We start from the raw sequence: 27,514 nt of genomic DNA, 5'->3' as shown, positions 1-27,514 counted from the left end.
TAATAATCTGTAGAATATTAAATTTGTCACATAATCATATAATACCCTCAAGAGCACAACAAGCTTGGTGATGCTGCAATACACAGCTTGACAGTCTTCTAGCTCTTCACTGGCTCCCTCTGCTGTTGCTTTTGTTGCTGTAGGTTTATATTCCCTGACGCTGTGTGTGTGGGTGTGTGTTCGATACCACAAAGCCCATGTGTGTGTGTAGGTTCACTACCACAAAGCCTGTGCCAAATGCCTGCATGGCACACCCAGAGGCTCAGTGAAGAACTTCTGACCTCACAGATGCATTGCCTGTCAGCTGAGTTAACATGCAGTGTTCTGCATGGAGGCTTGAGAATGATTCCTTGCCTTGCAGAAGAAACCACCACCTAATGTTTAGTAAGAACTATTTTTCCTCGTTATCTAAAAGTATTTTTTACCTATCTATAGGTACAGGGGAGTATTTTAAATGCTCAATGTTGCTGTAAGCCTGATTTCCAAAGGATCATGCTGGTAGGGGGTGTATCAATGTATTTTAGCAGCCCAACGTTTCTAGAATCACCTAACAATTAAATTTTCATGGAATGATTCAACAGTAAGATATACTTTCTATAAAAATGCCTTTTGGCTTAACTGGGGGAAAGGGTTGGAACTTACGTTACTGTCTGCAGCACTGGGCATGGCTGACCTTTGTCTTGAGAGTCTTCTCTGGATTTCCAATACTGCAGACTCTCTCTAAGGTCTCTCCTTGCTGTTCTTTCGTGGTTCTCCCCTTCTATAGTGAGCCCTTAAATGTTCTCCCTCAGGGTTCTCTCTTAGAGCCCTCTCTTTCTTCATACTTTTTCTCTCAGTAATCTCACCTGCTTCTAACATAAACATAGCTTGTATAATGCTGATTTGTTATACTATTGTTCATTTCCTTGTATTTTTTCCCCCCCTATTTACAGGACATACACATCCTTTCAAGTAAGAATAAGCTAAAACCTGTCTTTCAGTGACAGGTCTGCCAGTGGAGGGAAGTGCATGTTATGTTCCCCTCCTGGGTAGGGGGCAGTAGTGGGCCATACTGCACAGTAAGTTGGTGGCTATGTTTTTTTATTTTCCTCACATTGGATGGAGCTTGCCAATTTGTTAATTCCACTGTAGTCTCTCCTCTGTCTATTAAATAATGTTCTGATAAACAGGGTGGGTATTAAAAGTATGTAACATACAGCAAAACTGCCAAGAAAAATGATCACCCTTGTTGTTAAACTGCTAATTTTATAGCTGCCTGAGGTAGGGGAGCACATCAAGGAAAGAGGTGGCAAAGATAAAAAGCAAATTAGGCAGAAGCCTTCTGGAGTTATAACAGGTATCATGAACACTGTAGTCTGGGAGGAAATGACCAACAATTGTTGAGTGAATAAATGAATCAAAGAACAAACAAACAATATGAGATAATTGGTCTTCCTTATCTTAAAAGAAATATTAATTCTTCCAATAAAACATGGAAAACGTTCACACCGATGAGCTGCAGTGTGAGCATACGGAATCTGTGTCAAGTATAACATTCCGTAACGTATTGGGCATGCCATCATAAAAATGAATGCTTTAAAACCACACTAATTGCTTATATCCAACAGTGACAATACCTTGGAGAGATTACAGTTATATTTACATTAGCAAAGTAAAAATCTTCTAAGGGAAGTTTTAGTGTTCAAATGTATCTGTCTAAATGGTCCAGACTAGCTCCCTGTCTTCAAAGTAAACATGCAATTTTTCAAGATAAAGGTATACTCCAGGTGTAAGAGTCAGCCACTCAGCAGAGAAGAGGATACGTGGACTGGTCATGGCTTTCAGAATTGTTAAATAATGGATGACAACAATTCCCTTCTGGCATTACGTTTGGTCTTTAGTCTTCAGTAAATGAGATCTAAACAGAGACAGATGTGTCAGTCTACATGTAAACAACAAAAAAATGCAGATAGGAAACTCATTTTGACCAACTTAATGGATCAGAGTCTGGAAACAGTGATGGCTCTTCAGATGGGCCAAGTGGAATCTTGATGAATTACAACCATCAATATGGAATGGGAGACAGGCTGAAATGTGAGGAAAACAGGTTCTATACTCTGTATTTCTTTCTAGATCTTGTAAAGCAGATATATCTTTCTCCCTTCAAATGTACACATTTATGAAGAACCTACAAGCAAAATGTTCTTTATTTAGTTTCATGGTTCCATGCAGGTTACTTTAATGGGTTTTAAAACGATCAGATTTGGTTCAGAAGGAAAAGATACCCTTCTCAGCTTGTGAGACAGAGACCCAAGACTTGACATACAAGAAAAATATATTCATTTAAAGAAATGCCCTGAGTTTACTGTTTTTTAAAAAGTGTGTTTCTAGGATAATTGTATTACACACTAAATGACCAACCTCTTCCTGGAGTTATGAACACTTGAAATTAACACTAAGGGTCTCAAGCATTTTGCAAGCCTGATCTTAAGGGCATTTACAAAGCTAAACATTCTTCAAGAGAAAACTGTTGCCTAAATGATATAAACATTTTTCTCTAAGTGTATGTAATAGGACCAAGAATCTCTCAGAAAAGGGATGAGGGTTATAATGTGGCCCCTTGGGCAAATTTCTATTATCTGCCCATTTCCTCCTCACTTAATCCTTTCCCTGTAAGTTCCCAGAGATACCAGAAGTGCCTTAACAATGCTGATTTAATAACTTGTGGTAAAAATTACCACCTATAGAGCAGTGATCTCAAACTGCAGTTCCCTAAGAGGAAACCTGTTGAAAATGCAAATTATCAGTCCCACTGCAGACTTATTAAATAAGAAACTTTGGGGGTGGGGTTCAGCAATCTGTGTTTGAACAAGTCTTTGAGGGAACTCTGATGTGTTTCAAAGTTGGAGAGCCTCTGGTAAAGACTAATTAGAACAAGAATTTCAAGAGCCTTTGTGTTTTCTCAAAGGTGATGGGTGTTTTATGAAATAATTATAAAAGTTTTAGGGATACGATCACAGTAATTATAGGCTATTCTATTTCTACCGTAATAAATATACTCATAGCAGATCTTAGTAGATAATTTAATCAGTCCATCTAGTTAGTATAGTTTAGATTTGAATAAACCAGTGCAATACTCGGCTGACAATATGGTCAGATCATAACATGAGAGAGACTGAAACTTAAGAGTTCTCTTGGGTCAGCTGGGGAAAGTGACTGGAAGTTATATATATCCTTAGAGAACCCTGTATTTTAGTATACTGCTCTTGTATAATCATATATAGCATTTACAGTTAAATAGCTAAGTATGTAATAATTTAATCTGCCTAGGAATTGTAAGGGCTCTTAATTATCAACCTACACAAAATAAAACCAGGAAAAATAATACACAGAGTTTAGATGGGAACTGTATTTGATTCCAAAGCAGAACATTTTATTTTGGTTTTCCATCGTGCATGCCTTCCTCTGTTAAGGCCTTGAAACAAGTCCTAAGGAGTTTTCAAATTAATTTTTTTAAAGCTTCCTAAATCTTATACATGCATGGTCAGAAATCCTCAGAAGACAAATGCCATTGAGTATAGAGAATTGACATCTGGAAATGTCTTCCTGCACAATTCCTAAGGAAAGAGAGGTTCTTTACTAGGAAAAAAAAAAACAACTTTCTTTTTGAGGAATGAGTGTACAGAACAAATTAATTCAAAAGAGGCACACGATCTCATTCTCCAGAGTCATGAGACAGTGGCTGCTTCACCTTCACGCTGCTCCCTAGGGCTGCCCAGGGCTTTGGGACACCTGATAAATCTGATGTTGCTATCACTTAAATAAGAACCGCACTCTGAGTGACAGGACCTGTTAGAAATGCATCAGCTGAGATATGCTATACAAGCATTTTTAATTAAATTGAAAACTCCTGGTAAATAACGCATACGTAAATACCAGATGTGTCAAAGACAAGCCATAACCTTTCTAATATTCATGAGTATAGAATTTAAATATATGGCAAATAAATTGTGTTTGGAAGGAAATGTTTCTAAAAAGTCTGATGGGACCAATCAGGTGCCAACACTAAAAACATTTATAGTCATGTCAAAATTCTTTTTTATCTTTGAAAAAATTATTAGTATCAAGTAAATGGATATCAATGACTAGAGGAGAGCAAGGAAATATAAAACAAAACTATTCCCGACAGTGAAAATACCAGCCTGTTTATCATAATGAAAAATTATGATAAAATCTTAATTTATTCAGATTCATCAAGCAAATTGTTCTTAGTGAAATGATACCATTATATGATATTCTGATTACCACTTTTATAGAATAGCCCTCAACAACTATAGCAGCAGCACTATGGCAGAGAAGTCTTACAGATAAGCAAGCCAACTGGTAGGCTCGAGTTGTGCTGGTTGACGCAAGTGTCCCAAGAAGAAGCAGCATTTAAAAAAAAACTGCTAGAGCTAAAAGTAATTTTTTCTCATTTTCAAAGTAAGATGCTGGGTTTTCTCCTGCCAAAAGGATATCATTTTACATTTCATTTATGAAGCTCTCTTTATGCAAATGAATCAAAGTGATTCAATACATCAATATTAAACAGAACAGTCCTGCTTGTCATTTTCTCTCAACCCTATAAAAAATTGTTTAGTTTATGATATGCATTTTTGGTTGAAATTAATAAAAAGGAAAATGGGGAAAAACCTAAAGGAGATGGTATCTTACTTTTGCAAAAGGGATATATTTTATTATTTGTCTTATAGTGCTTATTAGAAATGAGCATATGATTGAGGCCAGGGCTTTTGTGGCAAAATAAAGAATATCAGATTGCCTTCTCATCATACCAACCAAGAAAATGCTCTCCAGGGTGTGCTCTCTCTCTCTGGCTGACAATCCAGAGAAATCTGAGATCCTGCAAGAGCTGACCCGACCTAAGCCTGGGATTAAATGCTAATATAAATACTGGCTGAAGCTACATCACAGTGCAATCTAACAGGTCGTATTCACCCTGCATTCACTGTGAGACGCATTCATCAACAATAGCATCTAATTTCGCTACTGGAAAAATTTAATAAATAAATTGGAATACTGTGGCCTCCATGTTGACAATTTTCCTAAGCTTTTAAAGCAAGTTAAAAACAAGGCAAAATGAAATAAATGAAAAACTGTTATTCTGGATGAACTCTTTAGTCAATGTTTATAAAATCTGGAGGTGATCTATGATTACAGAAAAGTAGCAGAAAGCAATAAACAGTCTGCCATGTATATTCTGTCAGTAATGGCAAGAGGCATGCCTGAAGTTCTCTATAGGTGACAAAATTCTATTCCAATACTTTCTGCACTCAGTACATTTTCTGAACCCAATATATATATTAAAAAAAAGCCATACCTCTGCAAACTGAAACAAGGCTGATGCTTGACACTGTTTTGAAGGAGCATCAGGGTGGGATGTACTTGAAGATATCTGAAAGGAAACATGTAATTTTTAAAGCACAAGCACATTTTTTCCATAACAGACTAATAGATCTGCCATATATTTCCCCTGTAGACACTGATAAAGACTAAGACATGAGTCATCACCCTCAATCCCTTTTAGAAAAACAGTATCAATGATAAATTAAGACAAAGGCCATGTTTCTAAAAACAGACGTGGAAAGAAGAAAAAAGACTGAGTTTGGCTCATTTGCTATGTCTCTTGTATGGGTATCAGATGTGTACCAAACAGCAGCTGAGAAGACCTACAGAGATAGACTTATTTCAGTGATTTTTAAAAATATAATATTAAATGTTGGAAGCTGAAAGTAAAATCTCTCTCTTACAGCACGCCCTTTAAGCTGTTCTCTGCTTAGAGGCAGCTCTGAGACTGTGTTGGGGCACAAACCATGCGGGTCAGAGTATCTGGGATTGAATCTCAGCTCTGCTACTCATCAGCTACAAGACCTTGGGCAGCTCAACTAATCTCTTGAGACTTATTTTACCCAATTGTAAATTGATGGTGATGATAATCCCCATTTTATAGGATTATGGTGAGAAGAAAATAAGTCACAGAAAACACTGCCTAGTATGGAACCAGAGTTCAATAAACTGTTCACTGAATATGAATAGCAGTTTCTTCCTTTATAACACCATGCATCTTCCCATCCACCACCGCCCCCTGCACCCACCCACACACAACCCTCAGATCTCTGACAGTAGATAGGGAATTCTGTCATACCATCCTTGATTCAACTCGGAGAACTTTTGTTCCTACCTAATAGTGCTTATTCAAACTTCATTAAAGGTTTCCTCTGAGGGCCAAGTATTTCTAAAGGAAATACTTCTCAAGGATGTTTTGAAGACAAGTCAGTTACTAATTTTGGTTTCAAAGTGAACAAACCTTCTATCCAGCTACAAAATTGGGTGAAAATGAGTCACAAGAGCAGAAAGTGTAGGCACTATAAATTCAGCCCATTCCCAGTCCCCCAAAAGTTTCTTCAATTAACTGTGCTCACTGACTCCATCAAAGGCAACTTACTAAGCAATACATGAACCTGGACCATAACTCTTCATAAGAATTCATAGGAATCATTTCTTCATATTAATCAAATTAAGTTGGTTAGAAAGACAATGGAGCCAGTTCGTGACACAACATTGAAGCCACTTTTAGAGATAAGGAATAATTAGAAGAGAGAACTGATTGAATTACTGACTCTATTTACAGCTGAAGGCACTAGGAAAATTTTCATTTCACTGTATTTTTTTAATCAAGCATTTTTAGAATAAATCTAAGTAAAAAAGAAAAAAGAGAAAGAAAGAAAAAAGATATCCCATATCCTATTTAACAAACTAGATATACACAAATGGTCATAAATGGCTAAGATAAAACCAAGTACTCTGAAGACACTTGAGGATAAATTTGTAGAACTCTTCTTGGTCCAATCATGAAACCTATCATTTCAAAAGACCTCCATGTGACAGCTGTGACAGACTGCAGATATGAATCCATAAAGATGTCCTGGGAATTACAGACCTACAGTCTATCATTTAAACTTATAAAAGTCATGTCTTATTTCAGACATGACTTCTCACTCCTACCAACCCTCCATAAAAGTTAAAGAAAACAAATAGTTTGTGTAAGGGGAAATACATGCCTTTCAAAGCTTAAGTCAGAGAGTAAACCAAATAGAACCAGTGGCATAAACCATCTAGATTTCCGAAAAGCACTTCACAAGTTTTTAAATAAAAGGAAGTGTCTACAAATTAATACTGAGTAGAGGAGATTCTGACATGAATAGCGAGCTCCTGAAGAAATGGCAGATTAGGGTCCAAGGATATCTCTGGACTCTTTAGTTTGCTATACTAACCAAAAAAAGTGCACATGTGTCAAAATACCAAAAATTTCATATGAAATCTGAGAGATTTCACTAGATCTTCAGGGGCTCAGGGATCACTAGTTAAGAATCTCTGCTTTCAAAGCCGGCACTAACATTATTTAATATGTATAAAACTATGTTTAAAAGGGAGTGCAGACTGAACACTCTACTATATTAAATTCTTGAGGAAACAATATACAAGAAAATTAGAATTCATGGCACACCTCACAGAGAGCAGACAGGAAAATGATAGATAAGGAGCATTATGTGAGCAAATATATAACATAATATTCTGGTGATATCAGCAGGACATTTAGGCATATTACCAACAATGTCATAAAAGGAATGACCTAATATGCCAGTGTGAAAAGTAATTCTGTCAATGAAATGTCGAGAACCACCAGGAAAGGACACTAGAGGAGAAAAAAGTCTGAAACTAAAAATATTTTCTCCTTGTACAAAACTGTACCACAAGGGGCAAACATTAGGAGGGATGACAGTTTGAGAGAAGGTCTAGTGAAAGACAATTCACATGATCAAGGGAGGACCATGTGGTTTAACGTTGAGAAAAAAATTAATCAATGATGGCTCCATATTGAGTTCCGGGGTAAATGCAGACATTTGGGGAAGCAGTCTTAACCTTTAGACTTGATATCAAGGATAATGTGCTTTCTACATCATCTGTATGTTAGTGACATACTGAGCCAAACAGGTCTAACATTAAGACATAAGACTTTGAAAACTACCAACTGCATGCTAAAGTTTCAATTAGGAGAAAAGTATATTGAAAATAAATAAAAAGGAATGCACAGCCAATAACCATGAAACAATTCTATCTTCTAATTCAATACCTGTCAAATTAACACCCGATAAATAAGTTCTAACAATAATTCAATTATATTCTTAACTTTCCTACCCCTGAATAAAAATTAGTGATGAGGTTTAAGGGAAATAACATTTAGTATGAGTTAATAACATGTTTCTATAAATATATTTATTCCTTAATTAAGAGACTCTAGAGTTTCAAAATTTAGTTTATTTTCCCATTTATGATCAAATAGATCTAAGAACGAAGAGTTCGTCATTGCTTTAAGTTACTGTCATCAGCCAAAATTGAAGTTCACTTTACAATTTCATTAAGTATAGACTGCATCATGTATATTACCTCAGCAAACTGAAATAATGGTGACTTCTGACGCAATTCAGAGGATTCTGGAACATCAGGCCTGCAAGTGCCAGAGGAGATCTAGAACAAAGAAAGGTGGCGTGAGGCATCACACAAATAGCTCCTGGACGACAACAGAGGACAGATGTCACCTAAAACATTCCCATTTAAGGAAGGAACAGTTTTCATTCCCGAATTTGAGGCAGTACTGTGAAAAAAAGATAGTTATATTCTGCAAAGTCTTATACATGGTTTTATAAAGTTTTATATATTCATTCATTTGCTAAATATAATGCCATAAATAGTAGGACATAGACAAGGCTCTGCATTTCATGATGATTAACCACAGTGAAATTTCTACAATGACACTCGTTTGATCTCTTGGCTTTCTACAACCAAAACCAACGAATATCTACTTTTTCCACATTCTGCATTTCCCCAATATTTCATATCACTTGACTATATGAAAACACAAATGAGTTTTGATCATTATAAACCTTTTGGGAAAATAAACCTCAGGTCAAATTTTTGTGTTCCAGGGTTTTCCTGAATTTACATACAAGTCTCAATCTTAGAAAAGTTAGTATTATTTTTCTAAGAGAAATTTCTTTTATAATATATTCTTGTATATTATTCACTATATTGGGTAAACATTTAACACTCTAAAATCTTTACTTGTGATTTTCATTATTAACAAAAGTTACAGAAACACTACTGACTTTTTAAAAAAAAATTCTTGCTATTAATCAAGTACTATTCTCAGGATACATATTTCCTTTTTTACAGAATGTTAAAATTGACTACATTTGGGTGAAATAATCACCTTGGTAGCCCGTAATTCAAAAGTCATAGGAGTCATAGCATGTTGCTGCTGCTGCTGCTAAGTCACTTCAGTCGTGTCCGAATCTGTGTGACCCCATAGATGGCAGCCCACCAGGCTCCCCCGTCCCTGGGATTCTCCAAGGCAAGAACACTGGAGTGGGTTGCCATTTCCTTCTCCAATGCATGAAAGTGAAAAGGGAAAGTGAAGTCACTCAGTCGTGTCCGACCCTCAGCGACCCCATGGACTGCAGCCTACCAGGCTCCTCCATCCACGGGATTTTCCAGGCAGGAGTACTGGAGTGGGGTGCCATTGGGGAAGAATTTCAGTATCCCTCTGATCTGCCCCCTTTTACAGATAAAGGACATAGGACGAGAGACGTAAACAACACCTCTACTCCCCAACAATCAACGATCACTGACCACCACAAGACATAAGAATGTGTTTATGCTCCAGCTTCTCCCAGAGGTTTTGTTTAACGCAGAATCCTCAACATTGTCTGGGTGCAATGTAGATACTCAAGTACTTGTTGAATTAACTAAATTAAAATTGATAACATGTCTTTTATTTTTTTTTTTTTTCAGGTTGTGCATCTTTTTTTATTTATTTATTTTTATTATTTATTTATTTTTAAATTTTATTTTATTTTTAAACTTTACTTAATTGTATTAGTTTTGCCAAATATCAAAATGAATCCGCCACAGGTATACATGCGTCCCCCATCCTGAACCCTGTCTTTTAAATACCAAATCAGTGTGCCCCCTCTCTTTTCTTCCCTGAATGGCAAAGTTAAGAGAATCTGAGGGAACAAGTTATTTTTTACTCTAGGAGAAAAATGAAAGTTAAAAATACTTTTTAGAAACCTGTTTCTGAAAACAAAATAATCCAAGATCACTGTTTAAAATCTGGAAAAAAAAATACAGAAGAAAACTCTACATCTACAATGTTATCTCCCAAAGATAAGCACTGTTAGAATTCCATGTATATTCTTGAAGTTGTGTGTAGAGATAATGTTTTCAACAGAAATGGGATGTTGTACTAGTTACAAAATGTTTGCTTTTAACAGTACATTGATTTTCTTGTGTTACTAAACCTTTCCCTATGTAATTTTAATAACTGCATGTGATTAGATGGTTGAATCTATGGGAAGAGCTAGCAGTGACCCAGGTTATATTCCTAAAACCACAGTTTCACACTGAAGATATATTTTCTAACAACATCACAGACCATTGGACAGAAGCAAGTATTTAAAATTTTAATTGTCACCTTTGGATTTGAAAGAGTATTGGCCACCTTCTTCCAGTGATAAGCTCCACAGAAAAGGTGCAGAAACTTTAATTAATTTGCCACCTGTGGTTTGGCTGCCAAAGCCTGATTCCCTTGCTGTCTGTAACTATTTGACAACCAGTGTGCCAAAAAGTCCAGTAGTTTTTATTTGCTTTCTAAATGTATGATCCAAGGAGACACAAAATGTACTTTAAAAAGGCCAGCAAATCCTGACATTACTAGCCACAAAAAATTCCTTTCTTTTTAAATAAAACTCCATATAGTTTCTGAACAATGAAAAAAATCAATACTGTTCTGGTTTATAAGGAATCTAGGGGTGTTTAGCCCCTAGATACCTTGGTAAATAATCAAAATTTTATTTTATTTTGATTTCCCTGGGAATTCCCAGGCAGTCCAATGGTTAAGGATTTGGCACTTTCACTGCTGTGGCCTGCTTTCAATCCCTGGCCCGGGAACTATGATCCCACAAGCTGCATGACCAAAAATATAAATTAATTAAAAAAAAATTGAGCCCAGGACTAAATGAAAATAAGGTGACTTGATATGTAGATGGCACACACGAAAAATCTATAGAAATATTTAGAATTAAGTATATTATCATATATGGGAGCTACCCCATATAAAGTCTACACAACACACACACACATATTTTTATTTCTGATCCAATGATGCATAAGACAGTTATCATTTATGGGATTAGTTTCCTCATGGCTCAGTTAGAGTTCATATTAACCATAAGAAGAAAAGTCAACTTTCTTTTAAGTGCCATTGTAGATAATTTGGCCATGCCTATAGCAACGCAGTAGCAGCAGCAGCAGCAGCATATACAGCCATAAAAGTTTAAAGTTAAATTAAGACCCCCTGCAAATCATTATGATAGGTGGTCTTAAGTAAAACTTTCTGCTTATATGAAGAATTCAAATGTGAGTAATTATCAAGATGTTTATAACCCTATTTCCCTCCCCCACTCAGTTTTGTCTGACTCTTTGTGACCCCAGGCTCCTCTGTCGATGGAATTCTCCAGGCAAGAATACTGGAATGGGTAGCCATTATCTTCTTCAGAGGATCTTCCTGACCCAGGGATGAGTCTGGGTCTCCTGCATTGCAGGTGGATTCTTTACCATCTAAGCCATGAGGGAAGCCCCTATAGCCCTACACATGTCAATTGTGCTACGCAATCAGAGAAGTTTATATGAGCGAGTTTGTGCTCCCCATGGACTAGATGCATACTAAACGCACAGGGAATACCTGTTGACTGACTTGATTCTCCATGTTTATAAAAATGAAGAATCTCAATGACCTGGCCAGGAATCACACAACAAAGACTGCTCAATGGTTAGAACAGCTATTACAGCCACTGAGGCTATGCATTTTACTGCAGTGGATAACGTCTTCTTTTAAAATCTAGTCACTCTTACTTTAAAGCACTGTAGATTTAGCCTTTATCTTCAGTGTAGTATAATGGAAACAGCACAAAGTTAGGAGTCAGAAGAACTGGTTTACTACTAAACTACGTGGTTACTTAACTTTCTAGTTCATAGAAGAACAGAAGGAGCAAATCAGAAGGGGCCAAGAGTTGGGATAAGAAAAAGGAAGAGTGTTGAAAAAGAAACAATGTCACCAGCAACAAGACACAGAAGGAAAAGGCAGAAAAACTGTAGACACAATATGTTTTAAATTTTACTGAAGTATAGTTGACTTACTTTACTTAACCAAAATATTGGGTTTATGATAGACTTAAGGGTATACTGTATAATACAGGGAATATAGCCAATACTTTGAAATAACTCTAAATGGAAAGTAACCTTCCAAAATTGTATTACAATTTAAAAAAATCTCAGTTACTTAGAAAAGTGGGCTATCACACACACACACACAAAACAACAACACAAAGTAGATCAAGTGGTCCTAAAGTTTCTCCTGAGTGTAGTAAATTAGTATTTATAACTATGATTCTAAGTTGTCAAGATAAGGATAATTATAAAATGTATTCTTTATTTTAAAAAGGCAGAAATAAATGTGTGTGATACATGCTAGACCTGCTGCTGCTGCTGCTGCTAAGTCGCTCAGTTGTGTCCGACTCTGTGCGACCCCATAGACAGCAGCCCACCAGGCTCCCCCGTCCCTGGGATTCTCCAGGCAAGAATACTGGAGTGGGTTGCCGTTTCCTTCTCCAATGCGTGAAAATGAAAAGTGAAAGTGAAGTCGCTCAGTCGTGTCCGACTCTTAGCGACCCCCTGGACTGCAGCCCACCAGGCTCCTGTCCATGGGATTTTCCAGGCAAGAGTACTGGAGTGGGGTGCCATTGCCTTCTCTGACATGCTAGACCTACTTCCACCTAAAAACTCAAAATGTAAAAACGGCTCAATGACATGGAAAATGTACTGAGGTAGAATTCATTCTTGCGTGTCTGATAAATGAGGCATCCAGTGCAACTGTACATATTTGTGCATACATGTGAATGTTTGATAAAGAAATCTGGCATTATACCCACATGGAAGGAAGAGGTTATTTCCGACAAAAGGCTCCTATTTAAGAAATGTTATTAGAGGGGCCTAGACCTTGGGGTAGGAGAAGGCAATGGCACCCCACTCCAGTACTCTCACCTAGAAAATCCCATTGATGGAGGAGCCTGGTAGGCTGCAGTCCATGGGGTCGCTAGGTGTCAGACACGACTGAGCGACTTCACTTTCACTTTTCCTTTCATGCATTGGAGAAGGAAATGGCAACCCACTCCAGTGTTCTTGCCTGGAGAATCCCAGGGACGGGGGGAGCCTGGTGGGCTGCTGTCTATGGGGTCGCACAGAGTTGGACACAACTGAAGCAACTTAGCAGCAGCAGCAGACCTTGGGGTGGAGAAGGCAATGGCACCCGACTCCAGTACTCTCGCCTGGAAAATCCCATGGACAGGAGCCTGGTGCGCTGCAGACCATGGGGTCGCTAGGAGTCGGACACGACTAAGCGACTTCACTTTCACTTTTCCCTTTCATGCATTGGAGAAGGAAATGGCAACCCACTCCAGTGTTCTTGCCTGGAGAATCCAGGGGGAGCCTGGTGGGCTGCAGTCTATGGGGTCGCACAGAGTCGGACACGACTGAAGCGACTTAGCAGCAGCAGCAGACCTTGGGGTATCACTTTGCTGTTTGTATTTACAGTATTCTTAATTACTTATTAAGTGGGATATGGCTAAATATAACAAAATATAGAGATTAAAGGTATTTGTCCATTAATTAAGAAGGAAGAAAAATCCCCAATGAGCAGACAGTCAGTAAAGGGAGAAAGAAACTCAAGGAGCTGTTTCTAGAAGTAGTTTCTGAAGTAATCCCTAAAGCCACTAGGTGTTGCTATACACCCAATAAAGAGAACTGCTAAAGGGCTTTTAAACACGGCTTTGTTACGTGTTCAACTTCCCTTAAATCCAATCTTCCCTTTAAATTAGCTATAATTCTCAATAACCAAGGAAGGGGAATGATTAGTATAATTAAGAATTATGACGAGGTAGTATTTTTCCCACAGGCAAAATGTACATCGTAATAATGAGAGACATAGAAACATGACCTGGTCCCTTTATATAAAACAAAATCAAGCCAGTCAGATGCACTGTAAGTGGTCTGGAAAGCTAGGTTTTATTAAGCCCATTCCTACTTCTCAAGGCACAAAACCAGTCACAGAGCTGGACTGTGATGAATACACAGTCAACCAAAGCTGTGAAGTGCACTGGTCATATCTGAGCTCCACATCCCTGCCCTTGCTAATTCAAACATTTATTGATTACTCATTCCTTCAACAAATATTCAATAAACACCTAATATGTGCCAGAACAAAGACCGCTGCTCTCTTTTAAGAAGCCTACATCCCACCTGTGTGCCTTACATGTCAGGGAATAAAATAACCCTAAGAGGATGAGTCTGGCCCTTAAGGTGCTTGTGGCTCAAGTGCAGGAGACAGCTACACATTAAGAATAGATGTGCCTCCTGGTGGAATATTATAAGGTCTATGGGAGGACAGAGAAGCAGCCTTCATTCTATCTGGGGGTGGACGGAAGAAGTAAGGCAAGTAGCATCTGAGATACCCCTAGAAGGAACATCAGAATTGTGGAAATGATGTGGTAACAATAGGGGGCAAAGTACGGCTTACGTGCCCTGTGTACATGAGCATCAGCGATCTTCCCAGTATGGCTGAAGACTGAGATGTCTGGGAATGCAGTACGAGATGAACTGAACCGAGAGGAACTTGAACGCTACTTTAGTAAGTGTGATGATTAGGCTGAAGGCAATGGGGAGTCACCCAAGGTTTATAGTCAGAGGAGCGGCATGATGAGAGATGTGTAGTCAGAGAGTGCTTTCAGTGGAGTGCAGGATGACCCTGGCTGGAGAGTGACTGGAGGCAGGAGACTAATTAGAAGGTTAAGGAAATAAACCAGCTAAGATGTGGGGCCCCAATTCAATCAGAGATGGCATTTGCCAGGCCTCAGTAACTACTGGGAAGGGTATCAAGGCTGAGGGAGAGGGGCCAGTAAGTGCCAGTGTTTCTAAGGTAAGTTTGTCTTCTTCGGGAGGAGAGGGGTTGTGAGTAGAGGAGTCCCTTTCAGAGTTCAAGTGTAAAGATCTGGGTGACTCTGAGGCCCATGCACTGACTCTTACCCTCGCTCAACCTGGCCCAGGCTTTCCCACAGTTGGCACTTTTTACCAAGGATCCTTCTATACCAGCATCTGGGTGATCACTTAATTTGCATTTAATATGAGATGTTAAATGGACTTGAGCTTTCAAACACAGGTGAACTCAATATAAGTATATTATATCCAAGTAAGTCCTTCAAAATCTACTTAAGGACTAAAATGGAGCCACTCTTAATTAAACCTAAATGAGGTTAAGGAGTACCTGAGGACTAAAGAAGTGCACTTGACTGACAGACGCCAGGGCTGGGGTGCAGCCGAAAGAGAACTGGGCCACCCTGGGGATCACACCAAATAGTACCACACAGAATTGAGAATTCCTTGAAACTAGAATGCAAATCAAGTCAACTCATCATGGGCTGAGAAGAAGGATAAGTCCGTGGTTTCCCTTGGGGCACCAGGGCCACCAGAGTCAAGTTCCCTGTCATTCTAAGCCATGTGGCAGAGCGCTAGGATGGAAGTTCAGGTCAGACTCCAGGCCACTTCTGTAAAGTGCGACAGACACTGAGAAAAACCAGAGCATCTTCCCGCCTCAGTTTCCTCATTTGATAAAACAGGTAACAACGCTACCGACTTCTTCACCGGACACAGTGAAGACAGAATGCAGTTGTGCATATAAATACACTGTCGACAACAATGCAGCAGCACATCCCACCCTTCTCGTTCACCCACTTGTTCATTCCCCTCTTTCCCCACTCACTTGCTGCCCACCTTTCCCATTCCCCCTTTCCACCACCTCTGGGAACGGAGGGGCTCCTCTGAGCTCGTCAGCATCTTGAGCAATGAGGCCCGGGGACTCATGAGGACAGGTGCCTGTCTGGCTTTGAGCCCCACTGTTAAGAGATGGAAGATGCTGGGCTGGATGGGCAGTGAGCAGCGGCATATTATAAAAAGGAAGGGTCTCTACCCAGAACTGAGAAAGTTCAAGGAGCCCACTTAATGTGAATTTAAATATAAATATAGTATTTCCTCACTATGTTTAAAAGCTATAAAACTATGAGAAGGGAATTAAAAGCTTTGAAAAGTGAAAGTGAAGTCACTCAGTCGTGTCCAACTCTTTGCGACCCCATGGACTGTAGCCTACCAGGCTCTTCTGTCCATGGGATTTTCCAGGCAAGAGTACTGGAGTGGGTTGCCATTTGCTTCTCCAGCGGATCTTCCCAACCCAGGAATCAAACCTGGATCTCCTTCATTGTAGGCAGATGTTTTTACCATCTGAGCCACCAGAGAAGCCCATATATTAAAAGCTTTGGTGGGGGACAAAAGTTGTGAAGGGGGCAAGAGTTGGGGGTGAGGTTGGAATTCAGTAGATTTTAGCATCCTGAAGTAGTCAAATATAGCAGCCTAAGAGAGGCAGAAGTCACAGTAGCTCAATGTTACCAACAGGTAGTAAAAATAACTGTCCCACTTCACTGATATGAGAAATTGTAAGAAAGGGGAAATTTTTCAATTTTACCAAAATCTGTATTTGTTTTAAATTTAAAACTCACAGTGGGATGCTTGGGGCTGGTGCACTGGGACGACCCAGAGGGAGGGTATGGGGAGAGAGGAGGGAGGAGGGTTCGGGATGGGGAACACAGGTATACCTGTGGCAGATTCATTTCGACATTTGGCAAAACTAATACAATATTGTAAAGTTTAAAAATAAAATAAAATTTAAAAAAATAAAAATAAACTCACAGTGTTTTAAATATGGACATATTCATTAATTTAACAAATACTGGTATTACCACCTTTTCTTTATCTCATTTCACCCATCTCATTACTTAACGGAACATATACAGGTTTAAATGCTAGTATAATGACTTTCTTGCTCTAAGACATTAGAGAAGTTATTTAACCTCTCTAGCCTAGTTTCCTCATTTATGAAATGGGAAATAATAAACCAATCTCTTAAGGCTCATGGAAAGATGAAATGAGATAACCAGTGTAAGTGCTTAGTATAGGGCTTGGTCCCCAGAAAGTACTCATGAAATGCCTGTGCATAAAGCTGCAGCTCAGAACACCGCTGGAGAAGTGGCAGGGGCTGAGGTGAGGTGGGCAGGGACTGAATCACAAGTGGGCTACTGGAAGACTGAAGTTAGTCCCTCTGGGCTCAAATCCTAGTTCTGTCACGTCATAGCCACACAATCTTGAGCAGGTTATTTGCTCAACGTGAGTATGCTGCTGGTAAAGCATACTATAGCCTGTAGGAGTAATAGCCTGACATTTCAAGTACGAAATGGCTAGAATAAATTATAGTAATAATACTAAGTACCAATACTAGAATGCTTTTCAGGAGAGGTAAAAATGTCTTTTTTTAAATTAATCTTCATAGAAGTCTTGGGAGTTAGAGGCAAGCGAGTATTATTAGCTCCATTTTACACGATGGAAGGAAAACAAAAATGTGACTTGATCTTAACTTTACCACCATATTTCTTAATGCCAACAAAACAACGAGGCATCCGAAAATCACAAATTCAGGTCTAATACACTTTCCAAATGTCTAAAGGTTTGTCTTCATTTATTCAACTAAATAGATATTGATACCATCAAACCTTTTTATCAGTTATGATTACTCTGCCTAATTTTTCTTATTTTCTATTATTCCTCAAATCATCTCTTCCTTTTCTAGGCAAGATGACTTCTGTGCTCACCTAGATCTAATACTGACCTTTCCAATATTATTCCAAGCTGTTCTATACATTATGTGTTGAATAACCTCCCTTTTCATCTCTGAAATTTATTTCTTCCTGCCTTTATTTTTAAATTTTAATTTAGCTTTATATTTTTATGTTTTATTTTTTAAAGTTAAAAATATAAGACTACAGATTTTCAGTCCTGGAGATTACAGAAATTCTAGATCATAATACTTATACTTTATTTATTGCATTTCCATCTTCAGAATATAACTCACTGATATGAAACATAACGGCTTAACTCAATGTAATAACTTCCTTCTCCTTAGCTCTTCCCAGAGTTTGTGAACATTATTACTTTGCTTAAATTTTTAATAATATTACTTTTAATTCTACTTTTTCTTTCTTGTTCCTTAAAAGTAAAAAAGAGGAGATATGTTCACTAAAGCTGCTGGACACTGTTCAACAGACCAGGTCTCTGATGTTCCCTGATTAGTATACTTTAAGCTTATATCATATTTTCTCAATTAAAAAGTGTCATTTGCTTTTTGATTTATGTAAGTTTACTAAAATTTCATATTCTCTGGAAACATTCCATTTCCTTCACTATTATGGGGTTATTTCCTAACAAGACTTCTATACTTACATTTCACTGGGTCTCAGTAGAGACAAGCTTAACATGCCATTTTGAGTGTGTGTGTGTGGTGGGGGTGGCGGGCGGTAGTCACTCCCTAATGGCTGTCTTGCTCAATACAGACACACCTTAAGAGATATCACGGGTACAGCTGCAGGCCACTACCATCAAAAGCGAATACTGCAATAAAGCTAGTCACACAAAGTTTTGGTTTTCCAGAGTACATAAAAGTTATGTTTATACTATAAATAGTCTATTAAGTGTACAAGGGCTTCCCAAGTGGCACTAGTAGTAAAGAACCCACCTACCAATGTAAGAGAGGTAAAAATCACAGGTTCAATCCCTGGTTCGGGAAGATCCCCTGGAGGAGAGTATGACAACCCACTCCGGTATTCTGGCCTGGAGAAGCCCATGGACAGAGGAGCCTGGGGGCTATAGTTCACAGGGTTGCACACAGTTGGACATGACTGAAGTGGCTTAGTGCACACACCCATGCAAGTGTACAATAACTTTATACCTAAAAAATATACACACCTTAACTTAAATGCCTTATTGCTCAAAAACGCTAACTATCATGAGCCTTCAGTGGGTTGTAATCTTTTTTCTGATGGAGGGGCTTGCATTGACATTGATGGATGACTGATCAGTGTGGTGGCTGCTGAAGGTCCGAGCGGCTGTGGCAATTTCTTAACTTAAGACAGCAATAAAGTTTGTCATATTGATGGACACTACCTTCCACGAATGACTTCTCTGCAGCCTGCAATGTTCTTTGATAGCATTTTACCCAAAGTAGAAGTTCTTTCAAAAACTGTAGCCAATCCTTTCAAACCCTGCTACTGCTTTATCAACTAAATTTATGTCACATTGTAAATCCTTTCTTGGCATTTCAACAATCTTCATAGCATTTTCACCAAGAGGATATCCCACCTCAAGAAGCTACTTCCTTTGCTCCATTAGAAGCAACTCCTCATCCATTCAAGTTTTATCATGAGATTGAAGCAATTCAAGTTATATCTTTAGCTCCTAATTCTAGTTCTCTTGCTATTTCCAGCACATCTGCAGTTACTTCTTCCAGTGAAGTCTGGAACCCCTCAAGTCATCCAGGAGGGTTGGAATCAACTTTTCCCCATATCCTATTAATCCTGATTATTATTTCTTTCTTTCTGGTCATGCCGCATGGCTTGCTGGATAGCCTCGGGTCCCAACCACTGAACTGCCAGGGAATTTTCTTAATGTTGATATTTTGATTTCTTCCCATGAAATGCAAACATTCTTAGTGGCATCGAGAATGGTGAATCCTTTCCAGAAGGTTTTCAACTAAATGACTTTGCCCAGATCCATTAGAGGAATCACCATCTATGGCAGCTACAGCCTTACAAAATGCATTTCTTAAATAAGAAGACTTAAAAGTCAAAATGACCCCTTAATCCATGGGCCGCGGAAAAGATGTGTGGAATAGTATGAAAACATTAGTCTTGCTGGGCACCTACGTCAGAGCTCTTGAATGGCCAGGTGCACCGTCAATGAGCAGTAGTAAAAAAAAAAAAAAAAATGAGTAGTAGTATTATAAATAAATATAATATTTATAGGACTCTTCATTTCTGAGTAGTAGGTCTCAACAGTGGGTTTGAAATATTCAGTTAACTATGTTATAAACAGACATGCTGTCACCCAGGTGGAGCAGTCAGAATACACACAACATTTATCAACTAAGTTCACTGTTTTATATGGATATGATTTGTAGCACCCCCTACTCACCAGCTCAGATTACAATAGTAACATTAAAGGTCACTGATCATAGACTGCCATAACAAATATAATAATAATGAAAAGTTTGAAATTCTGCAAGAATTGACAAAATGTGACAGAGAGATACAAAGTGAGTAAATATGGTTGGAAAAATGGTGCCAACTGACCTGCTGGACGCAGGGTTGCTAAAAGCCCTCAATTTGTAAAAATTGCAGTATCTGCAAAGCACAATAAAATGAGGGATGCCTATACATTTATTTTGCTTCTTTAATTCATATACTCTTAACAACAAACACTGCTTTTAAAAATTTGTCTCAAATATGAAATATATTTCAGTGTATTCTGGGTATAAAGAAAAGACAGGACTAACCATTTATGTGAAAAAGAGTCAAACAAACTGTAAATGCAATTCTTACCCCATTTCACTCATCAGAGACACAAATAGTAGCATATAAAAATGCTGCCCTAATAATGCCAAACATATTGTGGCAAATTTAGAGTTAATCAGAAGACTAAGGAGAAAGCAAAAACTCAGACATCCTGCTTGTTATTATTTGCTCACTGCTATATCAAGAACCTATAATTTCTCTCTAAAAACCCTAAGAGCACATCATATGTAGATCTACGAAATGTATAAACCAAAGAAACTTTAACCTAGAGTTTTATTGTTCCTGTAACAGTAAGCCTGTCTACCTTCTGTTAATAGAATTGCTTTTAAAAATAAAACTATTACCTATATTAAATTTTTCATATTTAAAAAAAAATAGGCTTTTGAGGACTTTTTCTATGTGATTAGGTTTCAGGCTGACAAATAAAGGAAAATCTCCTTTTCAATAAGCCATTTCAGAGTAAGAATTTTCTCATGGCATTTTAAAAATTCATTACAATTAGACCTCCTCTGTGGAAGAATTTTTGTAAAATGTCACTTTATTCGACTGGTCCTACCCAACAGTTTAAACAGACTTCATGGTAATTGTTCCAAATCTAAGAAGTATCAAATTTCTGTACTTCTTTCCTTATCTCATTATCTTTACAATTTTCTTTTAAAAATATAAGTATGTATTCATTGTATTTGTCATCTGCCAATGTACATAAGCCCCTAAAGTTCTATGAAAATGTCTACATATTTGGAATGCGACTTTGCATAGAAATTAGGTATTAAATGAAATCTACTGACAGGTATGAAAAAAACTCTCAAACTAATTATATTTAGAGATGGCATTATGTTATACAAACTTTGCCCCTTTATTGTTTCAATAGCTCAAGACCATTTTCAATAATGCCTAAATATATCTGGGACAAGAAGGAGGAATTATGAAGAAAGACTTGTATTCTTAGAAGTGGTCCTTAAAAACCTAAGTGCTGGCAACTTCCTTAGTATGAAATTCTTTCTCCTGTATGGTTCATTTCTTTCGGCCATTTAATTTTCTCTGTTTCTTTAGCTTGAGAATTTTCAAAATGGTTCCCCCTTCATTAGAAATGGAAGGTTGACCACGGCATGATTTAAACTGCTTGTGTCAAACTCTGCTGTCCTCATAAGTGGGGAGAAGAGCTATTCACTAAAAAGAGCCCAAAAGACAAATTTTAATTCAAAGAAAAAAAAAAGTATTCCTTTTTCTGACTAGCATTTTCATCCATCTGTAAGTTCTATACATGTTTATTTGTTTACATTTTTTCCTGAAAATTAGAAGGAATGCTAATAGATGTTTGGAAGAAAATTTCCTTATTATCTAATCTATCAGAGAAGATGATACTGACTTTCACAATACAGTGCATTCTTGGGAATCATGAGTCAGACTGTGCTGAAAGGTCAAATGCGCATTATTATTCCAACCTTCACCTTTGGGAACATGCTTGGGATGCTCTACACTCTAGTCAGAGTTAATCTGATTGCTTTTAATGTGTCATAAAGTCAAATGATGCCAGTGAAGGCTATCATGTGAGGAAATACAAACCTGCTGAATGATGAGTATGCAAAAGTACAAAGTTTCCTTTTCAGCTAAAGATAAGTACAATGTAAATAAGTACGGGTCCACCAAATTGACACATTTATTGTGATTCTAAATTGAACAGAATTAACAAGTTAAATCCGAAGGCGATGGCACCCCACTCCAGTATTCTTGCCTGGAAAATGCCACGGATGGAGGAGCCTGGTAGGCTGCAGTCCATGGGATCGCTAAGAGTTGGACACGACTGAGCGACTTCACTTTCACTTTTCACTTTCATGCATCGGAGAAGGAAATGGCAACCCACTCCAGTGTTCTTGCCTGGAGAATCCCAGGGACAGGGAAGCCTGGTGGGCTGCCGTCTATGGGGTCGCACAGAGTCGGGCATGACTGAAGTGACTTAGCAGCAGCAGCAGCAACAAGTTAAATCAAATTGAATATCTGGTCAACTACTATGGATCCCAAACATAAACTATAAATAATAAAAGAGTGTTGTGATGTAAATATGTGGTATCTTCTAAAACAACTATTTGAATATGCTTTAACTGTAATTCATAAGGCATGCATACAACTTAAGAAAGGAAGGAAGGAATATATATATATGTGTATGTGTGTGTTAGTTGCTCAGTCGTGTCAGACTCTCTGCGATCCCATGGACTGTAGGCTGCCAGGCTCCCCTGTCCATGGAATTCTCCAGGCAAGAATACTGGAGAGGGTTGACATTCCCTTCTCCGGGGGATTTTTCCCGACCCAGGGATCGAACCCTGGTCTCAAGCGTTGCAGGCAGATTCTTTACCATCTGAGGCACCAGGGAGGCCCATACATATATATGTATGTACATACATACGTTATGTATATATGTATATGCAATAAAATTGCCATTTTGGGTCCTAAGTAGTAATGCTGGTTGGGGATTGAAAAATTTCCACCTCAAGGACTTCAGTGTATAAAATAATGTGACCAGTAGCAGGTCAATGCATCTGGCCTCTGCTAAATGGGTTTGGAAAATAGAGAAATTCCACAAATGCTAACTATGCATGGCTATTGACTACTACCTGCCTGTCAAGACTATATCTAAGAGTTATTTAGCAAACACAACCCAATAACTATACAAGGGAATAAAATAAGACCAAGGTCATTAGGAGGGTCTGGGTCCTTTTTCATTTTCCATTTTAAAGAATAAGCAATCCTAAAATGCCACGTTTTCTGATTTTCAAAAGCAGGAGTTTGGATTTATTCAGGTACCAGAGAGACCAACAGTCTCATGTTTTTTTTTAAACTCTCACCTTTTCACTAACAAGTCTAAATGAGAACATCACAAAAGCAGACACTGTTATAAACAGAATGAATGACTCACAGGATCCACCATCTGAACTCCATTACAAAGCCATGGCAAATGCTAATTATCTGTATGTCCTAAGTCTTACGCCTGTGCTCAGAGAATCTCAAAATCTGCACCCAATCTCTGTTTGTGTCCTTTTGGGTTCATGTAACCCAGTCTGTTACTTTCAAGGCATAATACCATGCACACAGAAACCTTAATGAAAATTAAGGTTTAAAATTGAAAGCATGAAAATTAAAAGCATAGTTTATTCATGAGCTGTTAACAGTGAAACTGTAGAATAAACACTGTGAACAGAACACAAGTGTCCATGTTATCAACTTCTAGCAGGAGTGGAACAGAGAGGGATAGGGACTACTTACCTCTGGTGTCCCAAGAGCATGTTCTCCAGCTAAAAGCAGCATGCTCAGGCCTCCCATTTGAGTAGGATCTAAATAAGCCAAAAGTAAGTAAATTATCAATTCACAACAATGGAGAACATATAATCCAAAATACTCACAAAGACTAACAATCAGAAATCCAACAGAACCACACATAACTTATTACAGAAAACTTTTGAACTTTATGAAGCAGTAACCTGGCATATATATGCTTAGTACTCATACTTCTGTGAGCTTTAAGAATACCACTGTTGTCCACCATTCCAACAAAATACTTTATTCAGTACCACAGCTGTTTAGAACATGAATTATCTCCTAGTGCAATGCTTCTTTCCTTACTGCATGGGGAGTTTGGATGAAAAAAACAATAGAGTGCTTATGCTTTTTTCTAAGAAATTTGAGGCTGTTATTCCCAAATTGTTATTTTTCCCACATGAAATCAGGGCTGATAAAAAGAAACAGGTCATTGGAGGAACATGAGAACAGAAAGACATTTTACAAATGAGCCACCAAAAATTTAGTGGGCTTTGTTCAAATATTCTTTCTTTAAAACTTTCAAAAACAAATCTAAGTTCAACAGTTAAGTATTTCTGACATCTTAAATCTTAGGGATAAGGTTAGGGCCTTCCTCAAAATATCTTTTAGCACTCAAAATGAACCCTTTTTATACTACTGAAGGTCTTTGTTTTCATTCCTTCAATAATCAACAGAAGTAGAAACAGAAACTGGTTGATCTATGACCCAGGATTATATCCAAACAAAGAAAATACAGACAATAAGAAACCTATATCCTTTAAGGTTGTCTTAAATAAGTTACATTTCAGAACTTCAATAAAATAACATATGTGAAAATGCCTAAGTCAATGCTTAACCTAGTGCTTCCTGGTCCTCAATAAACACAATTTTTTTATTTTAGTAATCTCTCTACAATTAAAAATGAGGATCAGGCATAGTGTTGCCTGAAGACATTCAGGTGCTTCTTTTCTTCTTTTTTGATTTTGTTTAAAGATATGTCCTTAAATCCATCTTTCAATACAAATCTGTCTCAAGAACTCATGAAGCAACTCTGACCACATCTTACAAATGGTCCAACTTTAAAAAAAGAAAAGAATCTGCGGGAGCTTTTTTAAAAAAAGAAAGAGCTTAGTAGAGGTAAAATATGTCACCAAATGATCAGGTGGTCACAAAACAGCTCCATGTTGGAAGACCGCCTTGTAGGAAGAGATGTAGGAACACAGACCGATTTGCTAAAACAAGGCTCTTCATTGTTGAGATTCAATCCTTAATTAAACGTTAAGTTTATGAACTATTGTGGCTGCTAAAACTGACACTTAAATCTATTGGCCAATAAAAATTAGGAGAAATGAACTGGGTGGAAAGTAAAAGTGAACTTCAGTTCTCAGGGCAGCCAAATACTTTTGGAACTGCCATTCTAGAGATAAGAAGGATTGAACAATTGCTTTCTAATAAAGATAAAAATGCGTTAGTTCAAATTACTAAGTAAAATACGAACATACTTCCATGATAATCTATTTACGTTATACACAAATATGACTTTGCTGTATAGACACTAAAACACAGACAAGAAATTACCATCATCCTTTATGTTAATTTATACTTATATAATGTTATTTGGATATATCAAAACTATACTTATATAAATAGCATGCATTCCCTTCACTCAGAGGACCTGCACTAAGTTAAATTCTACACAGCTTTTCCTTCTTGGATATCACACACTTGACTGCTTTGGGGTTATTAAAAAATGCAAAATGTCATGTGACAAGGACTACAGGGAAAACAAAATAAAATGAAATTCCATGTAAGCTTAAACTGGCCTCTAAAAGCCCTACAGCTTCTTCCTCTAGATTTAAACACTAAGAACCATGTTTTAATTAACAGCAAATTAGTTTGCTATCGTTGTGCTAAAAAGGAACATCAGACCAATGTTATCAGCTGTATATAGCTTAACAAGGGCTGTGATCATGGATTTCCAACATCCATCACAGGCCCTTATATAATGTGAGAAAGTTCTTTTCCTTCTTTTCTGTATTTTTTTAAAAAGAATGCTGTTCTTAAAAACTGACCTGTAAATATCTTGGTTGAAACCTAGGTCCCAATTTGAATTTGTAGGTATAACAAGTAGACTAATAAACTGACAGAAATAATGCTATAGATAGACATCTTTTATAGCTTTCTGCAGTATTTCTGGTTTGTGAATAGCCACTGTATGCAAAACAAAACAAAACACAACACAACCTAGAAAGACTGATCTAGACTTAGAAGTGGTAGAAAAAGCAATGGAAGACACATGCTAATCGAAGGAATTCATTCAGAAGCCAGTCAAAGATATACTCTGAGTTGGTCCTGATGATAAGTTCAGATGATTAAGTATTTTATAAAAACTCTTACTGACACAATCTGTGGATTCTAGAAGCAGCAAGCAGGTTGAAGCTGAAATTGTACAAAGTAACAGCTGAAACAAAGACAGATCTCTATTCTGATTCCTCTGAGATATGCAAAGTATCACTTTGTAAGCTCACCTAGAACTATACCACAGATATTTACATAACAATCACCTGAAGACTTTGTTCCCCAAGAATGGCCAGATGGCATTTCTTAGATTTACATGTGACACCACCACATTGTTAGATGCCACAAGTCACACATTGAACTGTTAAATCTCACTAGGCCTCCTGGCAATTAAAAAGTGAAGCCTCATCACAATACTGCTAAACTTTCATTCCCAAGCTTTCTATTTTGCAAACTGTTCAGAGCTCCCATTTTGAAGAAAATTTGTTTGTACTAATGACATGGGAACCCTCTAGCTCCACATCAGTTTCAATGCTTCCATCTTGCCCAGTCTCCCTAATTCATCCTGGAAACTTCTCTTGATTATGGTATTATAACAGCTAGGAAGACAGAACCATTTGCAAAGTGAATATAAATACTTTATTTTGTGGTAATAAATGCTGTAACATTCCTTACCACCCAAAGAATATTAAAGGCTCAGAACAAATGGGACCATCTGGAATGTTCAATTTGCCGGGCCCGTAAAAGGATTGGGATGGCGATTCCCTCTAAAAAACAGCTGTCAGATCCATCCTAGATTTGTGATGGAGTTGTTCATCCCCCTGCCCTCGATGTTTCATATCCTCAAATGATCTACATAACTGTGGCTTGTTAGGTGTGCAACACAACTAAGGTGCTTACAGTGTGTGCTAGTTGCTCGGTCGTGTCCGACTCTTTGCGACCCCATGAACTGTAGCCTGCCAGGATACTCTGTCCATGGGATTCTCCAGGCAAGAAAACTGGAGTGGATTGCCATTCCCTTCTCCAGAGAAGGTGCTTACGGGGAACAACTTAATAGTGGGCACGAGTGTGTAAGCTGTTTTGTTACATTACAAAATCCCTGAGTTCCTGACAGTCTCCACATTGTTGTCTGCTTTTCCATATCAACGTCAGGAATCCACAGATATTTACAATGGCTCCACCACTTGGTCTAACCCTCCTTTCTTTAATTATATATACATTCTAAAAAGCATGTCATACTCCAAAGCTTTAAGCTAAGGTACATA

General features: G+C 37.8%; 1 protein-coding gene across 18 annotated transcripts in view; it reads right to left on the bottom strand.

Annotated features, from left to right (window-relative positions):
- Nucleotides 1-27,514, bottom strand: part of BBX (BBX high mobility group box domain containing) — a 298,089-nt gene that overhangs the window by 54,663 nt on the left and 215,912 nt on the right. For all 18 annotated transcript variants that reach the window (XM_005201322.5, XM_024990118.2, XM_005201330.5 and 15 more), the window contains 3 exons: nucleotides 23,919-23,986; nucleotides 8,485-8,565; nucleotides 5,357-5,431 (listed from right to left, as the gene is read on the bottom strand). In XM_005201322.5, coding sequence (XP_005201379.1) covers nucleotides 5,357-5,431; nucleotides 8,485-8,565; nucleotides 23,919-23,986 — 224 coding nt within the window. The remainder of the gene's footprint in view (nucleotides 1-5,356; nucleotides 5,432-8,484; nucleotides 8,566-23,918; nucleotides 23,987-27,514) is intronic.

This window comes from Bos taurus, chromosome 1 (assembly GCF_002263795.3).
Source record: "Bos taurus isolate L1 Dominette 01449 registration number 42190680 breed Hereford chromosome 1, ARS-UCD2.0, whole genome shotgun sequence".
In the NCBI taxonomy this organism is placed as follows: domain Eukaryota; kingdom Metazoa; phylum Chordata; class Mammalia; order Artiodactyla; family Bovidae; genus Bos; species Bos taurus.
This window is presented reverse-complemented; position numbering and strand designations above follow the sequence as displayed.